At 34.7% G+C, this 20,230-nt stretch overlaps 1 protein-coding gene and 1 long non-coding RNA gene across 8 annotated transcripts in view; one reads left to right on the forward strand and one right to left on the reverse strand.

Annotated features, from left to right (window-relative positions):
• Nucleotides 1–15,162, forward strand: part of LOC104684672 — a 95,458-nt gene extending 80,296 nt beyond the window's left edge. For all 4 annotated transcript variants that reach the window (XR_005602062.1, XR_005602060.1, XR_005602059.1 and 1 more), the window contains exons 5-8: nucleotides 9,965–10,078; nucleotides 10,363–12,173; nucleotides 12,930–13,037; nucleotides 14,850–15,162. This is a non-coding gene — a long non-coding RNA (uncharacterized LOC104684672). The remainder of the gene's footprint in view (nucleotides 1–9,964; nucleotides 10,079–10,362; nucleotides 12,174–12,929; nucleotides 13,038–14,849) is intronic.
• The window catches only part of AKAP6 (A-kinase anchoring protein 6), a 273,048-nt gene that overhangs the window by 34,953 nt on the left and 217,865 nt on the right, over nucleotides 1–20,230 (reverse strand). For all 4 annotated transcript variants that reach the window (XM_010392152.4, XM_039553019.1, XM_010392145.4 and 1 more), the window contains exons 10-11: nucleotides 18,432–18,578; nucleotides 14,793–15,017 (exon numbers count right to left, since the gene is read on the reverse strand). In XM_010392152.4, the coding sequence (XP_010390454.3) occupies nucleotides 14,793–15,017; nucleotides 18,432–18,578 (372 nt within the window). The remainder of the gene's footprint in view (nucleotides 1–14,792; nucleotides 15,018–18,431; nucleotides 18,579–20,230) is intronic.

Genomic DNA, 20,230 nt, shown 5'->3' on the forward strand with positions numbered 1-20,230 from the left:
CAAAATATGACCAGGAATTTTATTATTCAATTCATACCAGAGCTGCATTTTCATTTACGTTTCCTGAACTTGCCCTTATTTATTTTCCTAGAGTTCATTACCAGTTTCCTTCGTAGTTCTTGATGTAACCACCACGTCTGCCACATTTCCTTTCTGATGCTGTTCATTAGCTTAATGTCACATCAGAAAAGATACCAACCAACCAAACCAAACCAAAAAGTCTATCTAAAGTCAAGGTTCTTAGTTTACATTTTATAACAGCTAGGCAATTCAGGTTTCTTGGAAGTGATGGTGAGTTATATACTGATCATAGCCAAATTTACGTAGGTCTGCATTAACTTCATAGAAGTCAATACAGCTCAGAATCTGGCCCCATAACATTAATTTACCTTGATCTATCTGATTAAGTCATCCCTTATAAATATTGCCCTTTTTTGATACAATGCCATTTAATATGATGAGGTAAGGAGAATTGCACTCATAAGCCATTATAGGGGACTTTAAGTGAGGCCTTTACACTGTGTTATCTGAAAGCAGAGCTACAGCATCCAAGTCATTTCTAATTTATATCAATTTTACACCAGCATAATAACAGTAGCTTTACTGAAGCTATTTCTGATTTACATGGCTGTGACAGTACAATTAGGCCTATGGCACTTTTGTTTCAATTTTATTACACGATATTATGGTTAATATTAAACAGGAGAAGAATGAAGTGCTTGTATCTAACAGTGTTGAAATAGTTTGCTATAGCAACAATACTTTAAAACCCAGAGAACTTAATCATGTAAAAACATCTTTAAGCCCTATATAATAGCACTAGCAATAATGAATTTAAGCAGTATTAGGGTCTTGTATTCAGTGTCCTAAAGGGACACAATAATTGCATATATCCCACGACATGACATATACACTGTTGTATATTCATCCAGGTTTTTGCTACTGTTAAAACGGCATGCTTGTGTAAAAAACCTGTCAATACAATAATTTCACATGCAAAGTATGCTTCCAGGATGACAGTTACTTTAATTATTTGCAAGGCACATTTTACATTGTGAAAGTTTGACAAAAATAAATTAATTTTAAAAAGGAAATATGATGAGTATTTCTACTGAGCCTTGGGCCTTATGGTTTACAGCTGCTATAGTAAGCTACTGGGCACTTGAAGGTTCAGAAAATTAGGTTGTGATCTAACTGTAGACTGAGGAGCATCACTTAGGCTCACTTAGTCTCCCATGTGTGCAGAAGATTTGCTGAAGTATAGATTAAGAGATCAGACACTTTCAATTTTGTCCCCTCATACTATCATGTGTCCATTGAGCTGCGATAAATGTAAACACAATCCAAATCTTTGCAAATGTGGGTGAAACATGTTCACCTAAGCCATTTGCAGTGAGACTTAAATAAAAGTATTTGACTTTTTTGCTGCAGGCTAAGAGTACACACAGTAACTGCAGATGCTGTGTATGAACTTGACTTTGTGTCTGAGTCATTTGCTTCACAACAGATATCCTGATAACATTGAGGTGTTAGTCATTAGAATGTTATTATGGTCATGGCTTCCCATACTGAGAATTCCTGTCCATGCTGCTAGAATCTTGGAAGGTTTTACTTTCCTCTGCCTGCCCCTATTTTCAGTGCTTTGAAGTTATCACCCGCATAGCTAAAAAGGGCTAGCTGAAACTACTTTCACAGCTTGTTAATACCATGACTTAAATCATCTGGAAAAGTGCCTGCTGAGTCAAATGACATCAAACGCTCCTTCCAAGCCATGGGCTAATAGCACTATCTATGGGGATGGAAGTGGCCACGATCTGAACAGAAGGTGCTTGGCTTAGCTGTGTGACTCCTAAGTGAATGGCATATGACCAGAAACATGTCTGCAGCTTTAGGCAGTGCCAGAGCATATGAGAGGCATAGAAAGGTGGGAAGTTGAGGAATGTTATAGCTCCTCAAGCCCCAGACTGCCTCCATCCCTCATTCTTCTTGCAGCATATCAGCACCTGAGCTGAGCTGCACCACCTGCTCTGCACAACTGAAAGACATATATGGGAAGTCAGATTTCTCACACAACATGTAAGATGAGTTGGCCACTGAAACACTGTTACATCAAGAATCTTGACCAGGTGTTTAATATTAACTATTTAAGATTCTTGATTAATTCAGTGGGACTATTGTGCTTAAAAGTCACTGTTAGTTTAAAAGTCACTGTAAAATTAGTTTAATTCCCTTAAATCCACATAACCCACATTCACCACATAGATTATTGAGATGTAGTTTGTGGTTTTCATAGCCTCATTTATTACATATTGTTTGGAGAATCCATTTTTATGGGATCTGAAGTTTCTTGTTTTCACTCTACAACTGGACTAAGTGTTCATGTGGAGATGGCCAGAGCTTTGAAAAGTTGGACAATGACAAACAGCAACTTAGATGGACTTTATTTGTGCTTTCAGGTTCAGAAGAAATGCCAAAGTACACAGAGATAAGTGCTATTTCTGGGCTTGTGTGTATGCATGGGCAATACAGTCTGTTTTTAGGAACACAAAAGAAGTTCAACAGCAGAAAAATGACCAGATCTAAGAGGAAGTTTCTCTCTCACCTTGGTCTGTTAAAGGCTTCCTCTTTCCCCTTGTTGCAGGATGTGGGTATGTGAGGGAGGGAATGATACATTTCTGATGGCACCAATTGTTCCTTGATGTAAGATGGATCTGCTGTTCTTTAGTACAACAATCACGTGCAGAAATTAACGCAGAATCTGAGAACAGAAGTCACCCTTCCATCTACACCAATCAAACTACATCTCTTAGAAGTTATTTGCCTTTTTATGTCTGATTTTTGGCTAGTGAAGCATTTCAGTTTTTAAAAGTGATAATGTAAAACTTTTAAGTATCACAACTAACAGAAATAATACATCAATTAAAAGAAACAGGAAAACAGGAAAAAGAAAAGAGGAAATGCTTGAAAAGTTTGGGCAAAATTTAGTTTTCAATGTTTTCTGTGAAATGGCAGTGCCTGTTGGAACTTCTCAAGATGATGCATCCCTGTATTTCAAATTCCATTCTTACAGGACAGATGGTGAACAGAAGAATTTTTGGTTCTGAATGAAAAAGAAAATCAACAATTCCTCAAAAAATATTAATAAGACAGTAATTCCTTAAAATAAAAAAGCTAAATGACAAAGATAGAAAGTGAATGATTACTTGTCATTGTTTAGAAAAATACTGCCAAAAAACCTGTGCGCTTTTGCTGATTTCAAGGTTAAAAGAATATGCCACCTAAGATGGGAAATCTACTCAGCTGCATACTGTGGGACTTAATCTATATTGAAGCTAAATATTCTATAAGTATGCAGTGAAGTGCAAAAAACAGCAATTGAAAAATGACATGATTAAATGGCACAACATGCAATCATTTGCTCTCAATTATATCAATGTATCTTCTTCATTTCAAGGAGTCAGGCAGAAATATTGTTTTTTAAATGCCTCTATAAATTGGGCACCAATAATAAAATAGATGAGAGTCCTAATAAGCTCATTTGCGTAACATATATCACCCACCACAAAACTATTCCCTCCAAAGGGGTTTGTTCATAGATCTGTCTCCCAGTTGTCACCAGTCTTGGCTATATTAAAAGATTTTAAAGGCACAAAGCTTGCAGACCATTCAGTGAAAAACCTTTGTACTTAACCCTTGAGAGAAATTTAATGCTAATTATGGAAAAAGTATTGATAGAATATCTTTCCTGTCACATTTTATTATGATAACAGTCACAACAAAATTTGAGAATGACATTTTAGAAATATCATCTAATTGCAAGTCAGAAATACAGAATGACAGTTTAAAGTAGACTATCACTTCTTTCAAAACAGCAAACCGGTTCTCCTCATTTAAAAGCCCTACTTTTAATAGTATTACAACCACTAAATTGCTACACTAATCATATCTCTGTAACTCACTGCTTAGCAAAGTGTTACAATATCTCTCTTACAAGAGAACTGTGTCTCTTTCTATACATATTAAAAATGACAATGAACTAGTAGAAAAAAAAACCTTCATTTTTTCACTATCTTCAAAAATGTACACAGGGGCTTGCATTCTACATATAATGTACATATATATACATATACATATATATATGTATGTATATATATATGTATATGTACATATATATACATATACATATATATGCATATATATATACAATAATGTATATATATATACATATACATATATAATCTACATATAATCAAGTACTTAATGAGTTCTTTTCATTAGCTTTAAAAAGTTACATGGGGATTTGTACTTATTTGAAATAAATAATTGAATTATTAGTAGTAACATAATAGATTATATGCTATTTTATTATTATTTTAATAATTAAATTTATTAACTAGGTAAATATATTTATATTAAGTAAAACATTTACTTTTAAATAGCATTCCTATTTTTCTCTAGAAGTACAATATATGCATTAAAAACAGTAGCAATTCAGAATAGATGGTTCTGGACTCATTCCCTAAAAGCTACTATTGTATCTGTATGACATCCTTTAACTTCTTTGTTCTATTCCTTATGCTCATTTAAGTACTTCAAAATATTTGTTTGTAAGAATACCATTCAATGGTCTGTTATTTAGCTCATACTCCCATGTAACTAGTAATATGCAATATACTCCTCTTCATAAATTAAAAACACTATTAACATTCCAGACGTATAAAACAATATGAAGATTAAGTTACTATAAAAGAAACTATAATAGCTTACAGATTGCTTGTATCATTACGAAAGCGCTGGTATCTATTACAGTGTCTCCCTGGAATAAAGAACGCAATTTTGGCAATAATCTGTTAAAAAAAGTGCCCATTATTGTTAAGATGCTCCTATCTTAACTCTAAACTAGTGTGCAATTACAGGAAGATAACTTTTAAAAATAAAAGTAAAATGGTGTTGGATGAAAAGGAATCTTCCCTACTGAAATACAATATAGTTTTTCCAAGCCTTATTTTTCTTGTGTTTCATACAGGGAATTAGATTCATTTTCAAACTGAAATATTTTAGAGCTATATACTACACACTTCAAAGTTGGTTCCAGGGGATAAGCCAAGTCACTCAGATAGAGGAGCCAGAGGGGATGGGAGGAGGATCCATTTTTCTACTCTAGCATAGTGTTTATAAATGCCTTTGGTTCATGTCCTCTTCTCACTTAATTTGAGAAATTATCTTTCTAGTGAAAAAGATTCAAAGGAGAAACATTGCAGGAAGTGCCACAATTTTCCAGGGTTTCCTTCTTTGCCCCTAGAAAAGGCTAAGGTAAAAGCAGGCTAAGCATCAGACAGGTAGAATAAATACCAGTGTTGTGCTTTGCTTTTGTAGTGAATCCCGAACCACAGTAATCAAAAATACGTTTGCCTGTACTGGACATTATAAATTTGAAATTTTTGTTAGATCATCACACTGGGTAGAATTTCAAATGAAATGTGTAGAAATTCAAGACAGTTAACAAATTTAGATAAAGGTGGAAACTTTTTAAAAAAAATCATGTAAAGCATCATTTAGGTTCAAGTTGACTTTCAGTCTTCAGAATTCACTTAGAATTACAGCTGAAAAGAAATCAAGATGCTTCTCAACATAGATCACATCTTAGATGCCAAGAAACCTTCTCCAATCACCTAAAAACCTTAGGTATGAATTTGAGCCACTTTTAGTGACCATTAAAACTGTTAAAACTTTGTATCCTATCTTGGTGATATACTGGGCTTTAAAGGAAAAACTTCCTTGCATGAGTGTACATCAATACCTGTAACTCTCAAGCAGAGGTTCAGATGTTAATATTATATTTACTCCCTTTCTTAATCTAGTTCCTCATAGGTGGTAGACATGAATTTTTGCTGTCCTTGTGCAATGGGCCTGGTATATTCCAAAACATAGTGAGAGTTTATCCTATTCTGAATTACAGAAAAAAATGTCCTGCAGTGTATTGGTATTACCTTGTTTTGGGGAAAGAAGTGAACATAAAATAAATTAGACTATTCTTTTGGAGACTTCAGAACAGGAAAGGGAAAATAAGCACATGTAATAAGTAAGGAAAAAGGGATTTCCTTTGGCTTTTTTCTTATATTGATGAAGTAAACTTTGCCTGTATACAAAAACATACAGGTTGAGCTGTGCCAGGGTAAACTGAGTAAAATATTAACTGTGATGGTTTCATGTCTATCTGTATATGCACAGGGACAACGAACAGGCTTTTCTAGAAATTGTGTTCTTCATCTTATTTCCAAAAGGCAGTGCATCCTCAGAATGGATATACATTCTTTTGCCTTACCTTAAGCATAAATATACACATAGACACACAGTTTTTGGTTTCAGTTCAAGACAAAACCAAAAGTCCCCCACAAGAGAAGCTGTTTACAGCAGAATCAACCAGAGCCAGGCAGCACTGTGATGAGGTAGGTTCACCCCTCTTGGACGTAGGGTAGCTACCCCAGTACCTAACTTGGTAAATAAGATTAAGAGAAGTGATCACATTGACTAGGGGAGCAGTTGTCCCTCTCTACTCAACACTGGTGAGGCTGCATCTCAAGTCCTGTGTCCAGTTCTGGTCCCCTCACTCCAAGAAAGACATTGGGGTTCTGGAGCATGTCTAAAGAAGGGCAACAGAGATAGTGAAGGTCCTGGAAGGTAAGTCATGTGAGGAATGGCTGAAGGAGCTGGAATTGTTTAGCCTAAAGAAGAGGAGGCTCAGGCTATCACTCTCTACAACTACCTGAAAGCAACTTAGTGCCATGGCTTAGTTGACATGGTGGTATTCAGTCAAAGGTCAGACTTGATGATCTTGGAGGTCTTTTCCAAACTTCATGATTCTGTGATTCTATAAATATGTTAAGTTTTAAATTAACACTAACTTGCCTCTTGTACAAGTTAGACAGACATGGCTTTGACATACACGGTTTAGTCCCAGGACGACAAGAAGGCTTGAAATACAGGGAAGGACAGAAGCAGGTGATTTGGTCAAGATGAACTGTGAATGGCAGTCAAAAAGCTAAGGGTTGTCAGAAGCCAAATGTCTGGCTACAGTGACTGTTTTTCTATGATGGTCTTAAAGACTTAGAGTTACTCATAGTATTGTACCTCCAACTGCCATTCTTCCACTGCCTGGACAAAAGGATTGGGGTGAGAGGACTAGGCAGGATGAAAGAGGCTTTCTTCCTTCACTAACACTCAGAAAATAATGAGGTTCCTCTTATTGTGCCCAAAACATGAATATAAGTGTCAATGTGATAAAGGGAAAGATGGTTCCAAAAGAATGACGGTGCACCATCAGCCATTGGCAAAATGCCCAGAAAATCCATCAGATTAGAGGCCAGGCCTTCAGTTTTATTCTGAGGTGAGAAAATGCAGCTCTTCCCTAAGAGAATAGTAAAGGAATCATCCTTCAAAGGACAGGAATCCACATACTTTTTTTTCCCCATTGACTTCATGCAGCAAGCATAATCTAAGACACTCTGCTGTCCCTAGCAATATAGCACCAGTCTACAAATCCCATTCCTACTGACATCTCATGCTTGTGATACATAATGTACCTGATAAGGATTGTAATAAACATTTTGGAATGTATCTTGAAGACCTGTTCTTTTACACTTACATTCTTACTCATTCTAAATTACACTTTACCCTGCAAATAATTCTACTAAAATCAATTTAGTTTCCTGGCAGTATGAAATTATTTTTAGTGTAAGTAAAGGTACTAATACAGTCCAGAACAATATTCCCTATTGGGACTATGATCTATTAACTTACATACAAAGACAAAATTTGGGAAAACTGTCCAGTATGAAACCAAAATTAGGCAACAGTCTGCTAGGTCAATGATCCACCAATTAAAAAAAAAACCTCATTAGTAGGATTTAATGGCTCCAGAGACATTATTCAATCAATAATCCACTAATATTGCATGGATTTGCACCCTCTGGCTCCAAAGGGGTAGTTACAGACAATCAAATGAATCATCTAATCACATGCAGTAGTACAAAGCGAGCCTTGATGGAGACTGTACAGTGAATTTTTGTTAACTGTCATATATTCCCAGTCCACACTGTACTTGTTTTTCTACATGCTATCAGTGACAAAGGTAAAGCTTTGAGGCCAACCAAAGTATCAAACCTTTCTGTAAATTACTGCAAGTCAATCCTGGCTTACTTTTAGGGGAAATATTTCTTTCTCTTTTTTTTTTGTCATCTTTTGCTTTCTTCTCATTCTCCTTTTCCGGGTTGATAGTAACAGAAGAGAATGATTCTGGTTTTGCAGTAAATAGGTCTTCAAGGCAATAGCAGATCAAGAAGCAGTCTCATTTTTAAGGAGTCATTTGGATGGATCAAAAGAAAAAAATCAATTATATCCTCAACCATAATGAAAATAATAAGTGATGGAACTGAGAATGTTCTCTCAAAAGAAGCCAAGTCAACTATTTTTTTACTTCTACACATCTGACTCTTCAAGAGGCCATGACTGAGAGGGGGAAATATACCTCAAAATCTGCAGATGTCATTGATATGAAAGTCTTGGGGAAGGAACTGTAAGCTCTTTTTCACCATGAAATTGCAAGTTTGACTTAATGGCCAATTTGGGAAAGCTTTCTCAGTAAGCCAGAGTGTCATCTGTGTTGCTCAAACTGAGCAAGACCCCAAGTCTTTCAAGCTTACCCATGACATGAGAATTAAAAATAGATCCTCCCAGTACAGTAAGAAAGACAAGGACTGTCTGAGGCTCAATTGCCTTCTCACCAGCCCCAGTTAACAAGATGGTTCAAATGAGCACCCTATTGCCCGTCTAGGAGGACAGAAAAAGAAATTTGGGCTTAACCTTTCTGGAAAATAAATAAACCTGAAATTAGTGTAGAAGAACCTCACAGATATCAGTAAATCATCCTAAATTGGAATTGCAATTGTCTCATCCCCAAGTCCCTCTGTCTTAATGACACTCCTGATGAGTTCTTGAGTGGGATTCATCTTAACTAATGGAGAATGTGAGCCTGATCTAGTCATTTAGAAGCAGGTATTCTGAGGTACAGTACCTCTCCTCCATAGCCTAAATTTCAGGTTTTTTTGTTTTGGATGCCTAAACCATAATGGATTAATTGCATCCCAAAAGTACTTGTCTCCCTTCCAATCACTAGGAAAAGAAACTCAGAGAAGATCTCTGCACTGTAGCAAGTCTGTTTTGACATGCCTCTACCTGTGCTGTTTGTGGGGAAATCATCTTGGTGTATCAGAAATAAGGGGACAGTACATAAAATAGACCTAAGAAGTAAGCAAAATATGAATTCATTGCCTAAAAATAGCCATTAGATTATTGTTTCTCCACCAAAGCATTCAGTATACTGCTGTATCTGAGCTCTGCTGAGCTCAGTTCTTCCTGTTACCTGAGAAACCTCCATCCCACACCCCAATCTGAGTCCAGAGCTCTTCTGTCTCTTTTTTTCCCTCAGCAAAGGGAGCAACTGTGGGGCAAAAAGGGTTTAGACAACTAGATATTGCTTAAGATTAATTTTGATGTTTTGATTAATCAGAAAGCAAGTAATGTAAAAACCAGAGAATTTATGGTTCAGGATTCACAGCCCAAACGAGATGACAGAATGACAGCTGCTATCTCAGCAGAGTATTTAGTCTTAAATGGGAACTCTATGTCATATCAGTGTTGCCTTAAATAGGGAGACCCTATTGAAACACAAAGTGAACTTTTTTTCAGTGAGTAATAAGTATATTAAATCAAAATTTGAGATACATTTGAGCATATTAATTATCTAAGTGCTCTCTGTTTATGTGTATTTGTATATATATAGTATTGTGTGTTGATATTTTAGTATATTAAATCAACTTAGAGCTATAAAACCATATATTGTATTAGGGCCAAAAAATATGTATGTAAAGCTGCTTGACTATAAAGATGTGGCTTCTCATTTCAGTGGTCCACGGAAGTGCTACTTTGGGATGGTGGGTCAGGAAACTGAGTCTGAATTTCTTCAAATCTTTGTAAGAGGCATCAGGATACATTCAGCTTCGGAATCCTACCTGATTTTGTAAGATATAATACTGTATGCTAAGGCTTAATTTCTGCTTGCTAAAATTTAATCCAAACAAAATCTGGGTAAAAAATTCTTCATCTGTGAAAAGTTTTAGGTCTCTGAAGTCACACACCTTTTGAGAAATTTATTAAAACTATTATAACCTTTTTTTTTAAATATAATCATAGAGGTGTGAAAAGGATTAAATCCAGCTTGACTTATTTTGGACTTTCTATGGGAAACTGTTTTGCATACTTTTGTTACATGCATATTGAAATTCTGTAATTCTTTGATTGCAGATCTGCCAAGAACATCATTCCAAAACCTGTAAAGGATCCAAAATGCAGCGGTGAAAGCAATTTCTGGCACCTGTGGGAACAGCCAGCATTTTTTCCAATTTCTGTGTCTCCAAACCTTTATACAAAACTAATAGTTTTACTTCATTTTGGCCATAATCTTAAATGCTCCCAAACTCACTTGTGTTTTATTTGATTGAAGCATGTTTAACTGATTTTTTAGTTTGGAATGCAGTGCTGTCTCCTCTACAAACTTTTCACTAAAAATAAAAAGCATATAAGGCATATTGACTATTAATTACCAATGCAACCTATATTATTTAATCAGAAATTTCAGTTGCCTTAGGCACTGGAGAAATAAGAGATGCTGCTGAGAAATACGTTATTTTGTAAATGACACTACATCATCTGGTATGCTGAACTCATAAACGTAGTGGAAGATGAACTTATACTTCTGAGTGGGTCTAGTCATTAGAAATAGTTACAAGCATCACATAATTTGCACTGTTTATAAGGCAAGCAGAAATGGCTACAAATATACTAGCTATAGAATTCAACAAACCCTTGACTTTTAGAAATTTTAAATGAGAAGAAATTTTCAACATGTTTTGTATGATTAAGTAGTCTGATTTCTTTAATGGATGTATTGACTAAAGTCAATTGAAACCACAAGCTCTCAGTACTGCTGAAAACCAGGACTATTTTAGTTAAAGACACAAATGAAGATTTAGGAGACAGGTATGACTATATATAGCATGTTGACTATTGCTTCAAATAAAACCAGATGAGAAAATGACATGAAATGCAACATTATTTTTGCCAAGCACAGTTTAGCAGAAAATCTCTGCTAAAATCCTGTTCTGAACAGGAAAATCTTGTTCCCCATCCAAGTTTGGAAGGGAAAGAGAACAGGTTCCTTTATAAATCTTGCTACTGAAAACACTAGAGGCTTTCCCAGTTGTACATGATTGAGAAGGGATTCTGAGACAGACAGGTACTCACAAGTCTAAGCTTATTCTTGAGTAGCTGGTCTGTGAGCCAAAGCCAAAACAACTTTTTGAGGCTGATCATTTCTCTATATAATACACTTAAAGTCTTACGTTTTATTGCAAGTGACAGAAATATATAACTAATTATTTAGGCTCCCTTGCTGCTTTTGGAGGGCACTTTGCAGAGAAAAAAGCATGCTTTTTGAAGTTCCAGACACATAAAAGAAATGTGGCAGACCACTTCTACTGACAAGCTAACAGACACATAAATTTCTGCCTAGACCTTACTCAAATGAAACTTACTAAAACTTTCATGAAAGAATGCAAACTCTTTTTATTGTTGGTTCTCATTCTTTACAGCTCCAAATCTCTCCTGACCCACAAAATAGCTATACATTGTTAGTTTAGGAAATCAGTTGTGCCAATTATTAGTCTCATTATATCTGGTATTTCAGGGGCTAGAACTATGTGTTTACCTGAGAATCTTGTGTTTAATTTAAAAAGTAAGATTCTGGTTCTGGCGCTCGTTGTTTTCTGTGAAAAGCTAGAAAACATGAACTCAAGGGACTTAAAGAGGAATAAAAAGCATAAATAAATAAAATAAACATATGTTTGTAGCTATGATGATCTCAAGAATTAGAAGTCCTTTTTTTTTAATTTTCTTCGTCCACATTTTGTGTTGCAACAGAAGAAATAACAGGAGTAAGACACCCAGGCTTCCCCCTCTACAGCTCAGCAACTTGTGTTCATTCCTTCACCCTTGAAGCTGAGGTTAGGCTACACTTGATTTTCTGTGAAAACCCTGAAAAGTCATCTAATCTCCAGGTATTTTATTTCCCTCATTTCTAAAATGGGGACAATGGTAAAAATACCTACCTTAAAGGTTTAGTGGGGCTTAGTTCAGTAATGTTTGTACAGCATGTACAGCTCCTTGACTGGACAGTATTACAGAAATTCTAAGTATTATTATTACCCAGGAGTATTCCAAAAGAAAAGAAATGCAGTAGCGAATTCTTTAATAAAAATAACACTCAGTTTAATATGGCATGATTTTCTATAAAGAAAACAAAGAAGTCAAAATAGTATCCTACTAGTGGATTTAACAACTACTCCTCCCTCCACATTGCTCTCATCTTGGGTCCCAGCTGCATGTGAACTATACATTTGATTCATCCTCCAATTGCACAATGGAAGGAAAACACCTCAAAAGTGGAATAACTGTTTTTCCTAAGGCATAAGTGTAATTTAAAGTATAACATTATGGAATGAAAATCAAAGGTATTGCTGAGTTTATTTTATTAAAAATGCTTCCTTGTGTACAGTGGCTGCATGTATAATTGGGATGGTGCATCACAGTAAATTTCCATTAAGAAACAATGATTCACTTACCAAGTGAAAGCAGTAATAAGGTTAAACTCTTAAGTAAAGTGGAAAGTAAGTCAAACTAAACCCCAGCAGGTTTTCTACTAGTGGCATAGCTAATGTTTTTGAAAATGTTCTAAATGTTCTTTCTCAAATATATGTATTATACATTGCAGTATTGTTAATTATATCCATTTTCTCTTTTATACACTTCCCCAGGAGATCAGTGAAGAATGGAAAACTTACTTATAGTGGATTTCAGATTTAATGAGACAAAGACAGTTCAATATATATGACAAAATGATGTGCTCTCACCATATTTGATAGGTAATTATTTTTTATACTTTAATGGCTACCATTTTGAAAATAATTAATATATTATTTGTGTAATTAATAATCAACTGAGTAGGGAAATACTCTGGCTACATCATGGTGGGTGGTACTATCTTGTTTAACATCTCTAGAGCTTTTGGCATGACATCTTTTATATATGTATTAAAAGATTTAATTTGAGAGATTTATGCAATACATAAGATTGGTATGGTATTTCTGTGTGTGGTGTGTGTGTATATATATATATGTAAATTTAGATTTTAAAAAAGCTTGCCTGAAATTAGGCTTTTAAATACATAGTTCTGCACTTAAATAAATGCCATAATTTTCCACAGAAATAAAAATATCCAGCATTTCCTATGGAAAACATGCATCTATTGCTGTGAAGTTCTGCAGATCTATCAGCAGTCCTTCCTAATCACTAGCTTTGAAGTTTTCTGATAGATCAAACAGAATCATCATGACTTTTTTCCCCCATTAGCAGAAGACTGCAAACCATTAAAAAAATAGTATTGATGTCATAAGAAAACTTAAAATTGCTTTCAAATGGACAAGCTCAGGAACCTGAAAACCACTGACATTATCTACATTGACACACCATTCTCATGATTGGAGAATGAAGAGTTAAGGAATGACTACATGGGAGGAAAGTAAATTTTCTGCTGTTGTTTTCTTGAGCACTTGTACAAAAAAAAGTATGTTTAGAAGTGTTCACAACTTTGAGGTGTGTATTTAAGAAATTGTCCATCACCTTGAGAGTGCTATTGCCCCAGACACCCTGGTGTACTAGCAGAATAGAAAAAACCTCTTTATCCCTAAAGCTCAACAATGACTTTTGATTCCTTTCTTATTCTTTGGTCAAAGATCACCTGCAGAGTAAAGTGACCCGTAATGACGACTCAGGTGAGGGTTTATTTAGAAACTATGAACAGAAGAAAATTGCACATTTCTACCAGGTCTGTTTGCTAAACTAGCCCTCTTTCCTGAATAGTACCACTGCTAATGGGGAATGGAACAAAACATGTAACCTCCACTAAGTCAGTTGCAAAGCTGAACACTGGCCTTCAGCTGAAAGAGCTTTTCATCTGAATAAAGCATTGTGACTACAATCTTTTTCCCTCCTTTCTATAAATCTTCAGACTTAGGCTTAGGATGTGGCCTAGATTAATGCAAATCTCTGAGTGTATATGTCTTTTCCATGTATCTAGTCACCACAACCTTGAATGCTTTCTCATGTATGCTAAATTTATCTCACTGTAATTGTCACCTCAGATAGGCTGCTCTTGACTCATATGTGCAGAGATATAGGTTATTAAACTGATGATCACACAAGACCTTAATTACCTGATGCCGAGAGTGAAATTCAGTGAAGATTTTGTGACAAAATTCAGTTGCTTTTTTTTGCCCCTCCCCATTTCAGGGGGGTTGGAAACAGATCATCTTTAGGGTCTCCTCCAAGCCAAACCATTCCATGATTCTATGTTTTACAGTGAGGTAGAAGGAAAGAATACTATTTCTTTTGCAATTCTGGTGCAATTAGCCCTCTAAAGCTCTCTTTTGCAAAAATGTTTACAAAATCAATATTATTGTAAGGATTCAGTAAAATAAACATGAATGAACACATAAATGAAGATGAAAACATATCATTAAATATATACATGCATTGCATTATGTGATGTATAAGATAAATATTTTATCCCACCATAAAGAAGTTTCTCTACAAAAGCTATGATTGGTTTTTTTTATTACCTTAAAATATTGCAGTTGTTTCTCAGCATTCATTGTTCCTTCATTTTCTTGTCTCAGACAGGAATTGAAGATGAAAAGCTCTGTATCTCTCAGCCACCCTTTCAGCTCTTTGATCCTGACCTCCAGCTGCCTTACCAGGCTGCCGCTTTCAGGCGAGAGCAGGTCACGTGGACCTAACCCACTGTGCCCTACCATTGTGTCTTGGATCTTCTCTCCTAGGGTTTTCTAATGCATCAGATGAAAAAAACATAGATTAGTCTTATGTACCAAAACATATATGGGTTAATGTGCAACAAGAAGAATCTGTTAAATGACTAGAGATGTGGTTTTTTTAATAATTATGACTAATATCAATCAGTTTCATTCTTTGTGTCCTTGTTTCAGTCAATTTCATTTTTTGTACCCTTGTTTCTCACTTATGCTGTTCTCTCTGGGTCACTGACTTTGCTAGAAGGATTATAAATCAGTGTTTACCAAGAGCAATTAAGGACAGAGGAGACAAAACGCTTCATAACTTTGTAAACTAGTTACTCTACAGAATTTGTCTGTGGCTTTAGAAACTTATGACCATAAGAGTTACAGGTTTCTAGGCAGCAACAGAAAATATGACAATCACTGAGTTCACCAGACTCCTATCCAAGGTACCATCTAAATTTTTTGGCAAAACACTGAGATATTTTTTGTGGTATGAACTGTCAGGTCATAATTTCCAAACATGTAGCCCTGAGGCTGTATAGAGGAGCAGTTAGGTCACAAAACAGATGGTTTGTTGTTAAAAGTGGATGAACTCATTCAGACACCAAAAATCCTCACTGTTGCTGAACATAAGGCAAATTTTTAAGGCAACCAAATTCAAATTTCAGTTCTCCATGTTAAGCATCCACTTTAAAATAATGGACCCAAGTAAACCTTCACCTCTTATTGCTAATGAAACTAATTTACTATAGCTTTTCAAATTAGTATTTCTAATAACAGAATCACTGAATTACATTTTGATAGTGGACGCTGGGTGCTTAATGAGTATTATGAAGAGGCCAGGGATAGAAAGCTACCTTCCTTTTCAGTGTTTTGAAAGGCAATCCTTTAACATCACAAGGGAGATGTGCTGTTGCCTGCTTCTTCTATGCCAAGCAGTATTTTATCTGACCTATAAGAGGCTGTCAGGCTGACACTTATTATAAGCACTAGATCTGTGTTACTGATTGTAGAATATTGAATATACACTGACACTCACATCCAATAACCTTTTAAACTGATAATTAGTGGTGGTTAATTGTTGTAACATGAAGATACAGTTTTTAGGTGACCCAGTATGTCTGTCTATTGAAAGTGCATGCCATAGAAAGTTACTGGAATATAATTTATAACAATGAAATTAGCTTCCAAAAATAAGCTTTAAAACACAAATAAAATTAGAGCAACAGATAATTATCTGCTATGTGGCATTCTGTAAATCACGTCTTTAGGAGATCATAACTGAAAAACATGCTTTCCTGGCAACACCCTTCTATTTTCATGGTGCAAATATTGATAATTTGAAGACCCTCAGTGGAATCCAGCACTAGCTATTGTTTTTATGCTGTAACAAAAGTAGCAGCAGGAGGTGAAATCAATGCCCTTGGAGGGTAGGGTCACAAAAAAGAATTTATTGCCACTTTTTTGTTCTGGAACAGTTTGCAATCATAAATTCTTCATAAACAGAATACTTCAGAGAATGGTCCGTCTTCATAAATATACGACAGAGGACATCAATTTCATTTAATTCACAATTTGTGTCAGCACAGCAGATGCCAATGCCTGCCTTGATAGGGTTGTTTAATATGCAATTGAGACAGAGTAATATTCAGCACAGGGGACAAAATTTCACAGATTAAACTGTACGCACCACTGACATTTCATTCTAATGTATTTCCATTCCACAGTGTTCACCTTAGATGAAAGTAATATTAAAAACCATATCCCTCTATTTTGCCATTGTTAGAAGTTAAAATCCTTGTCTTTAATTTTTTTCATGCCAATTAAAATGTAATCATGCCAATTAAAACAGTATGTCTAGTGCTGTTAGTTTCTGCAGAGGTTTTTATTAAATTAAACAAAACTCTATCAAACTCTTATTATTATTCATAAAACTGCATTTAAAAGAAAAAATGTAATAGTTTTATTTTTCTGTAAATGTTGAAATTAATAGCAAATCTTAATCTGGAGGTATATTTTGATTTTAGCATACTGAGAAGCAAAAGGCTTCAAAATTTTTAAAGACTTTTTTTCTAGATTTTTAGAATTTTGATCTTATTTCATAGTTTTAAATCCTACCAGTTTTAATCAGTGCCACAGAATTAAGCTGATTGTCTACACTGAAATTCATAAATTTAAGGCTTACATCTGAAATTATTTTAAAAATAAAAGTTGTCATGATCAGATGTAAAAGACTGGCTTAATAAGTCCTTTTTTTATCAGTAAATTTATTAATGATCAAACAAGTTCAAAATGCTTATGGTGATGCTGCAGATTAAAAGTAATAAGATCACTGGTCATAAGGCAAATTTTAATATTTTCTGACAATTTGCACATTTAGAGAATCAAGTGATTAGAAGCAACTGTGCTTAACTAAAAAAGCCCCACCCTCTGAAACGGCTAATGCATTACCACATAACCTAAAGTGACACAAGTCAGTATTTAAAATGCTGCTGGCAGGTTGCATGTATAGCTTACTCATAATATATTAGAAATATTTTTTAAACTAGGATAATAACATGCAAAATTATGCAATGTAACTGTATTCCTAATATCACACATCTATAATTAATCATTTAAAGTAATTTATAAATTTATCTTACCCTTGATTTGAAGTGAAGGCAATTAAGGAGAGAAGTGGATGGAAAAATATATAGTTTGACCTCTCTCTCTCTCTCTCAGCTGTTTTACAACAATAGGACAATAGTGTCTCCTGCACAGTGCCATCACCGGTCTCTGGGTAACAGAATCCCTATATTGCTTTTTTTGCCAGATTCTTGTATCTCACTCTTTGGCTGAGACCCAGCCCATCATAGCGTGAAATGAATTACATGAAACTTTTTTGGCTTTTGTCAAAAGTGAGATGAATACAGCAGCATGAAACATATCCTGGCTGTATTTTCAGCTTCAGGTATGCAGATTTGTACTGAATCTGTATATTTGTTTTTGAGCCATCAGTGTGACCTGAAATATGCAGTGACAACCCCACTTTTCATCTTAAAGGTATAGTAAATAGTTAAACAGTAGATGTCTCTAACATGTACCTTCAGAATAAATTCTATTAACATTCACTCAAGCATGACAGTCAGTGTATATCAGATATACTGCATTATAGTTGACTTGGTGCATACCCGTAATACATGGCATATTTTACTTACATTTTTTATGTATTAAAGAACTAAAATTATTAAAGTCAGACAGGAGACAAGCATGGAATAAAAAAAATCAGCACAAGAGGAAAAGGCTATGGAGTTTTTATAATAGAATGAGTAGCTTCTTTGAAACGTACGTGGTGGATTGAAAGAGAGAGATATTTGTGCTCCAAATTAGAAATCAAACAGACAGTGTACTTCAACACACAAAAATGTACACATAACCCACAAACAGTAATAAAAATGCAAATACCCCAAGCAGTTCCCATTTTTCATTAATTGAATCCACTTTTTCAAGGAGATCGTTTGGTAGTAAAACACCACTTTTCTTCAGAGCTTCAACCTTACTAAGCAGTTCCATCTTTTTCGGGTGCCTGATTGACATTTCTACATTGTATCTCTAAAATGAAAAGAAATATATGTTGTTAGCTGCTGTAGAGAATCTTCTCCATAAAAAAAAAAAATTTTAATTGTATGTGCCTGGTTATGATCATGCTCCACCTAACATTTTCTAATTCTACTTTTTTTAAGCACACAACCTTCTCATTATATCATAAGAGATTTAGGTACCAAGCATGTAGACTTCTGGGTGACACATCTATTCAGGCAGTTATCAACTGATTACAGATAGTAATATTCAGTCTCTCACAATATTCACCTGTACAACAGTATTCACTAACACTCTCCCATCTGAATCTCAATCTACCTTTGTCTCATTCAGGTTAGTGGTATCTTATTTTTAAAATATGCTACTTCAGCAAATAATACTGAGGTTCTTCATGGGAAACAAACCAAAATGAAACAAAAAACCCCGAGGAAATAATTTCATACTTATGTTTCCTCTAGAGTTTATTTATTCTCTCTCTCATTGTGGTTTCTGTGTCATACATGGGCCTGAAAATGTGAGAAGTTTGACCTTCGAAAAACAAGTAGACATAGCTCCCTTAAAACACAATACCAGTAACTTGATTTTTATTGCATCAACCAACAGGAGCAGTGAACTGGCCCACAAATGAGAACAGACACAATGTTAATACAGTCCAATAGTTTCTTCAAGTTGAAAATACCTTCTATTTCATGCACTGTTATTTATTGTTAAAAAAGAAAAAAAGGACAGAGAAAACAGGTCTAAAACTGGAAGCTTCTTTCAGAAATTCTTTCATAGGACTTTCTAAATATTTAGGTCTATATTATTTATATAGTCTGTAGAAATGTATTCTAATCTACAGACACATTGGCAAATAAATATTTTTTTTAAAAATGTATTTTCTGAAAACTTGAATTAACTATTAAATATAATAGTTACTATAGTGGTTAATTATGTTTTCATAGTTGATACAGTAAATTAAAAAAAATAAATTAACACACAGTCACCCACATATACATACCCTCCATATAGTTAAGCTAATTAAGTATGAAAAGACTTATTGAGATGGAACTTCTGATATGGCCAAAAAAGTGCTTTTTACTTAAAGAGGAGAGTTCAGCACATATTCTCGCAAAGGTGTTTACAAAACATACATAAATTATGCAAAGCTATTAGAGAATTGCTTCCTAAACATTAAGCTTTCTTTGCTTCAAATTCACCCAAGAAAACTGCTATTACAGCTCATACTGAAAATGTTAATAACTGGGCTAAATACAAAAATTAAACTGGAATAAGGAATGTTTAAAACATGGGTTCCTTTGCCAGATCCAAGAGCATGCTCTGTAGGAAAACAAAGCAAAAATACAATTGCAGACAGCTTAAAGAAAATAATAAAGGTGTGAAATCACTGTTTCAGCTAACAGGTTCTCAGCATTTCCATGCATATGTTTGCATATTGTTAGTTTCATATTTTAATCTCTCATTTACACAACACATGCACATCATTTGTATTATGTAAACTTCAGCAAATATTAGTCATTTGTGGATCATAGAGCAAATGTTTTAAATGAGGTGATTTAAACCATTTCTCATTATTAATGAACACTGATCAGGTGTCTGTGTATCCAAAATTGCATGAATATGCATGGTAAAACCCAAGGAATTGTTTATCAAGAACTTGCCTT

The sequence above is a fragment of the Corvus cornix genome, chromosome 5 (assembly GCF_000738735.6).
Source record: "Corvus cornix cornix isolate S_Up_H32 chromosome 5, ASM73873v5, whole genome shotgun sequence".
Classification (NCBI taxonomy): domain Eukaryota; kingdom Metazoa; phylum Chordata; class Aves; order Passeriformes; family Corvidae; genus Corvus; species Corvus cornix.